The sequence below is a fragment of the Nicotiana tabacum genome, chromosome 2 (genome assembly GCF_000715075.1).
Source record: "Nicotiana tabacum cultivar K326 chromosome 2, ASM71507v2, whole genome shotgun sequence".
Classification (NCBI taxonomy): domain Eukaryota; kingdom Viridiplantae; phylum Streptophyta; class Magnoliopsida; order Solanales; family Solanaceae; genus Nicotiana; species Nicotiana tabacum.
Window position 1 is genome coordinate 37035912 of NC_134081.1, and position 6307 is coordinate 37042218.

General features: G+C 37.7%; 1 protein-coding gene across 1 annotated transcript; it reads left to right on the top strand.

Moving 5' to 3' along the window:
• Positions 1 to 5357: 5357 nt before the first annotated feature.
• Positions 5358 to 6307, top strand: LOC142166460 (uncharacterized). The gene is made up of 4 exons (XM_075225844.1): positions 5358 to 5446; positions 5534 to 5737; positions 5887 to 6031; positions 6089 to 6307. Exons 1-4 carry the CDS (start codon positions 5358 to 5360, stop codon positions 6305 to 6307), a joined length of 657 nt encoding a protein of 218 aa, XP_075081945.1.

Sequence of the window (6307 nt, forward strand, 5' to 3'; positions counted from 1 at the left end):
AAAGGGAAAATTAAACCTAGAGTAATAAGAAATCAGCATGGACTGATGAACAAAATAAACTAAACATGAACTAGGGACTGAGTAATAGTCGGCATCATGCGAATTTCAGAGATTGTGTCCCGATGATAATAGAATAGACGACAGAAGAATACCCTTTAAAGGTCATTCAGGAAGACGCTTCCCTAAAGCAAGCAAGGTGAGCAAATTTAAGCTTAAGGGGCTGTATGTGCCAGTTACACTAAGTGCCACCGTCGTGAGTAAGGAATTTCGTTATCCTTGGTACAGAAGGATTACCGCAAGGCGAGTAAGGATCATCGATGATGTGGAAAGACGCCAAAGAGGAAGAGGTAAAAATATCTATACGTAGATTATCGTAGCACTAAATCTTAGTACTCCCCTAAAGGGGAGAATATAGAGTGATATGGCATTAAGTAGTTCTAGTAACTATGGAATAGTAAATGAAGAATGCGATAAAAATGAGAAAGGAATGAGATTGCACTTATCCAAATCCTACAGATATGCTATGATTCTAGAACATTATGCAAGCACGATGTCAAGGAGAGAAAGTAAGGGTTCCTGCCCGAGATGTTATTGATAGAGAAGGAGTCTATGCGAGACGTAAGTTAAGACAAAGGAAATAACCCAAGAAAGATTACGCGGAATAGTGATATGAGAATGGGCTAACGAGTAGTTAGTAGTTGATCCAGGAAGAGCCTAGTTATGGCTACACAAGAGGATACATACAAATTAACAGATTGCGCAAGATGAACATAGTGAACCCCAATATGGGGAATTCACTCTCGTATATATGATATCGTGATCCCTGAGATATATTCAGATAGGAGTTGGGGTAGTTAAAGGTACCGTATGAGTATTACGGAAATAAAAGAGAATGCCACCGGGAAGACAGTCAAAATATTAGTTCAGAAGCAACCCTACAAGCACAAGGGCATGGAAATAAGTAACTACGGATAATTATAATCGGTGAAGAACATCAAAAATTCTGTCAAGTATACGATGTGATAAGCTTACAGCTTTACAAGAGTCAGAGGGTCCTCCCTAAGTACTACAACGAAAGACTAGCTGAGGAAATAAGGAAGAAGGCTTCAACCTAAACATAGTGACCTAAAGAGGAAGTGGTCTTGTAACAACAGTCTCACAACAACATTTCATGCACTCCATAAGAAAATGGCACCTATCGTGGCTAATAAGTGGGAAATGAAACCAAAAGTAATATTAGAGACCATATGAATTGCACAAAATTCTGACATGCATAGGAACTAAGATAAGCTAAGTATGCACGCAACAATAGGGCAAAAAGACCAGGAAAAGTAATTGCTTACGTTTAAAGAAAGCTGAGATGGAACGGGTGGAATTATTCGATCAATGATCCAGAGTTAGTTACGTTATGAACTCACTTAAGATTTCGGAGTATTATCCATGAAGCATATATATTGATATTCATACAGCCGTAGAAGACTCCGGTATAATTTAAAAGAAATAATTGAGCCCAGGGCATAGACAAAGGATTGAATTGTTAGAAGATTCTATCATATATATTCCACAGCGCCCATGGAAGGCTAAAGTAATAACTAATACCTAGACCCACAGATCGGAAGATAGCTTAAGCCTACATGAAGGATGATCAGAAGGAAGAGGAAACTAAAGTGTTTAATCAACTAAGTAAATTAGGAGTCTGATTATTGGACCCGAAAAATTACAGGAATCGTGATTGAGAATATAGCAGAATCACTTTTAATATCAGAGGTACAAGAGAGATAGTACAACAACCATATTTATAACGGCTCTACGATAGAGCCAGTTAGAAGAGTATCAGCCTCATAAGAAGTCAGTATGAAGCTTCCACCAGATCGTGTATGCACCAAAGGTGCCAGTATTATTATAGAGCTTCAAGTCATGAATGTGAATTATACCTATGTGAAAGAGAGGTCATGAAAGAAATAGAAGATGTGATGCGAGATTTTAAGATAAGTAAGGTAAAGGTTAACAACGTACAAGATACTTAAATGCAGAAGGTTGTGAATTGTCCATACTTCGGATAAAAAGCTAGAAGCATGGGGATTCAGTATCCAGGAATGATAGCGGCGTCGTAAGTGGCATATCTTCCACCCTATGGTTTCTAGGTATCAAGAAGCCTAATTAAGAGAGTAAAGAAAAGTTAGAGAGGATGTACAAGAAAGTTGAAGGAAGGTTGCGAGTAGTATAAATAGATATGTGTAGGTCGCAAGCTAAAGTATGGTAAAGCGACAAAATTTTAGGAAGACAGGAGTAAAGATAAGAAAGGGCGAGTGAGAAGGTAACGAGAATGAATAAGTCCTCAGGATTAAGCCCATGAAAATAAGAGAGCTAATGGTTTCTCTAAGTTATCGAAAGCTCAGTATAGCCTGAATGAACTCAAGGGAGTCTAAGACTAATAGCATTTAGAAGAGATGGAATGCTGCCCTGGTAGTAGAATAAGGGTGTAATTGTGATAGATAAAGGATGACGTTTGGGCCTTCGATTGAGTAATGATTTGAAGAAAAGAAAAGGGGATTTCATGAATTGTACAAGATTAAAATACCGACATAAGGTGAATCACATTGGGATGCTATGAAATACGGTTATGGAAGTATGGTTTCATCTCCAGGTGTATCAGGAAAATTACTTCAAATGTTCCTCGATGAGATGTGAGCCCTAGTGGCAGTGTTACATAAGAGGTCACATTATCAGTGGTAGATTATAGATCAATATTTAGGTGAATCAACAATGGATGCATAAAAGTTACAAAGTATGAGATGCGATTAGGCCATCATTCTTAAGATGAATAGTACTGAAGAAGTATTAGTGGACTTTGATTTATACATATAGGGTAAGCAACGAGAGTAACCTGGAGTTCAGTAGCAGACCTCAGTAATGATAAATTGAAGTAATAGTTATGGCATAGTATGGCCTACCTAAATGTAGTAAAGTCATATGAATAGATAACCGGGTCTATGAAATAAAATATAGCAATATCTATAAGTCCAACAAAGTACTGAGCGAAGAACTTAAGTATACTCATAGATGCCCAGACGGACACCTTATCAAGCTCTATACATGTTTACATAGTGAGGCCTAGAGATTGGATAAAAGCTGGAGGAAAAAGGAGAGAAGAGTCCCAGAGCCACACTTACAAGGTTAGAGTCGTACATGCTGCATGACAGAAGGTAGCAACAGTTACGATATTGGAAAGATTCCAACCACAAGTCATGGTATGAGAAATAGGCCTAAAGAGAGGGGGGGATGCCCTGGCCTTTGGATTTATTCACATAACAGTTGCCTAGATTACAAGGAGAGTACTAAAATGTTCGGAAGATATAAGTTATGAAAATGATAAATGCATTAGTCAACATTCGAGGACGAATGTTCCAAAGGGGGGAATGATGTTACGCCATGTAGTATTACGTCGATGTTACGCTCTGCAGTATTATATTACGATGATGTTACGCCCCGCAGTGTTATATTACGACGATGTTACACCCTCTTGTATTGTACGTTGAATTTGTCATAAGATAATTGATATCAGTTCAAGGACAAGATTATTTAGAGATTATAAGTATTATAATATTTTAAACAAGTGATAAGTAAATTTTTGAAGGTGAAAGGGTACACGAATTAAAGAAAATGAGTTTCATTGAAGGTTGTTGTTGTTGTTAATTTGGGATATAATACGATTCGAGCCATAATACCCGGTATTTATAGACTTGTGCCATAAAATGCACCACATGACCATGATAGTATGATGTATAAAGTGGGTTAAAAATGAGTAGTATTTTTAGTAATTTGAGATAATTCTTAATTATGTGGGTAATTCATTAATTATTGGTTTAATGAGAGATTAACCATGTAATTAAGGATTTATGGATAATTAGTAGGTGGGGACAAATCCCCCCTCCCCCCCCCCCCAAGTGGCAGCAAATTGAGAAAGATCTAATAATGACTCTTGACTTTAGGCAATTAAGTTAGGAGGACACATGGACAATATTCTTAGCCATCACTTGCAAACACGTAGAAAGGGAAGTTTATATGAGTCATCCTTACACTTTATCTTCAATTGATATTAAGAATTCATTTGGGGGGAGTTATAGAAAGGGAAAAGCCAAGGATGAAAAGGTGAGGGATTTTGAAATTCATATGAGACTCCATTTTGTAATAGCAACGGGAGTTCTTGGATTAGCAGAGGAATTCATACGAAATTATACTCCGTAATAGCTACGGGAATTTGCGATTCTAAGGGAGTACAGTGTAATCTTTCCCAAAAATATCATACGGATATTTTCCTACTCCAGGTATGTTAAGTCTAAGCCCTTCCTTCATTTTGGCATGATCTTGTAACTACATGTGTTTGATAATGAGGCATAAAGAGAAGTTCATACTCCCGAATTTATATACATTACCCTAGTCACATAATTTACAGTATTCTCCCTTATTGGGTAGACCTCCTCAGTAGGTGTTGTCCGAGTTTAGCTTTATCGGTAAGCTCTACGTCTTTCGCAGTTGTCGGGTCTAGAGTTTTATGTACATATTGTGTATATATGTATATAGGTTATAGGTAGGTCGGGGCCCTGTTCTGATCATAGTACATCCATTAGTAGAGGCTTGTAGACATATTCTGGCAATTAGTACAGTATGTTGGGCTTGTAGGCCTTGTATGTATATTTTGTTGGATTGTTAGCTATAGTAGTTATGACGGCCTTATCGGCCCAGCTTTATATTGATGTTTCATCACCATTAGCTTCTGTTCAGTTTTATATTTTGCTTCACAAATTCTCTTGCAATGTGGCCACGACCAAATTATGACATTATATGTTCAGAGTCCCTTCGTCACAAGTTGGTACACAAGGATATGTGATGCACCGGGTGCCGGTCTCACCCCCCCCCAGGTTTAGGGTGTGATAGATATCTCCTAATAAGGTGCTGCATGAGATAATCACACACAAAGAACTGTATTTGGAGGTTCATAATGCTTTGGTTGGTAAACAACAACTAAAAGATGAACGTGATGATGAATCTATTACTGGAAATTTTAAAGTTGTTGCAAGGGAAGGAGACTTGTCGCCTAGAATCTCATAAAATTTGAAAGAAAGGGGAGAAGAAAACACAATCCAAGGAAACCCCTATCACCAACAAGAATCTTACCCAAGAGGGCAACATCAACAACTAGATGATGGCTAAAACATTGATATGGAACATCAGGTCTGTTAACACTCAGAAGGCCTTTCAAAGAGTCATTAACATGCAAAAACAAAATAGCTTTTTCATTATGGCACTTATGGAGACTTTTTAAAAGCAAGGGCTAATTCAAAACTACAGGAGATATGGATACTGCAATATCGAATGTTAATGGGAAAATATGGCTATTTATTGATTCTGAGGTGGAGTGGGAGCTGCTGATTGACACTAAGCAGTAACTAACAATCAAGGTGTATCATCAAGAAATTGGAAAATACACCATGACGACTTTTGTGTATGCAAAGTGTTTATCCCTTGATAGATTAGGACTGTGGGATAATCTATACTACCTTGTTGCTGATATGGAGTTACCTTGGGTAGTTCGAGGGGATTTTAATGTGATTCTTAACGAGGATGAAAAAATAGGAGGATTACTAGTATATCCACCAGAGGTTGAAGACTTTGCCTTATGTGTTAATTTTTGTTGTTTGTTTGACACTGGATACAAAGGAAGGCCTTTCACATGGTAGAATGGAAGATCAAATGCAGAGTGCATATTCAAGAGGCTGGATAGGATCTTTGTCAACCAACCTTTTCAGACTCTATTCCCAAATATTGAGGTGGAAACCTTATAAGAACAGGGTCTGACCATGAACCTTTGCTGATGAATTATAGGGAAGAGGCTCCGCAACTTGTTAAACCCTTTAAGTTTCTCAACTTCTGGACTACTCATAGCACCTTCACTTGTGTTGTAAAGCAGAATTTGGTAGCAGACTTTGTTGGTGATCCCTTTCTAATGTTCAAACAGAAACTAAAGAGAGTGAAAACATCATTATCCCATTAGAGTAAACTGAACTTTGGTGACATCTTCAAACAGCTTGCCATTAGGGAAGACATTGTCAGGATTAAGGAGATGCTTTTTAAAGAGGAGCCAACAATTGAGAACAGAATTGTACTACAACAGGGACAAGTAGAATTGAAGAAGTGTCTTAACTTTGAGGAGCAGTTTTGGAAGCAAAAAGCAGACATGAATTGGTTTACTGAAGGTGATAGGAACACTATATTTTTCCACAATCATGTGAATGGAAAGAGATAG

What these genes read in the sequence shown, in the direction of transcription:
- LOC142166460 (XM_075225844.1), top strand. Translation starts at nt 5,358, where the DNA reads ATGGATACTGCAATATCGAATGTTAATGGGAAAATATGGCTATTTATT. An exon ending in CTGCTGATTGACACTAAGCA is followed by an intron (nt 5,447 to 5,533) that starts GTAACTAACAAT and finishes ATCCCTTGATAG; the next exon opens with ATTAGGACTGTGGGATAATC. An exon ending in AAAGGAAGGCCTTTCACATG is followed by an intron (nt 5,738 to 5,886) that starts GTAGAATGGAAG and finishes GATGAATTATAG; the next exon opens with GGAAGAGGCTCCGCAACTTG.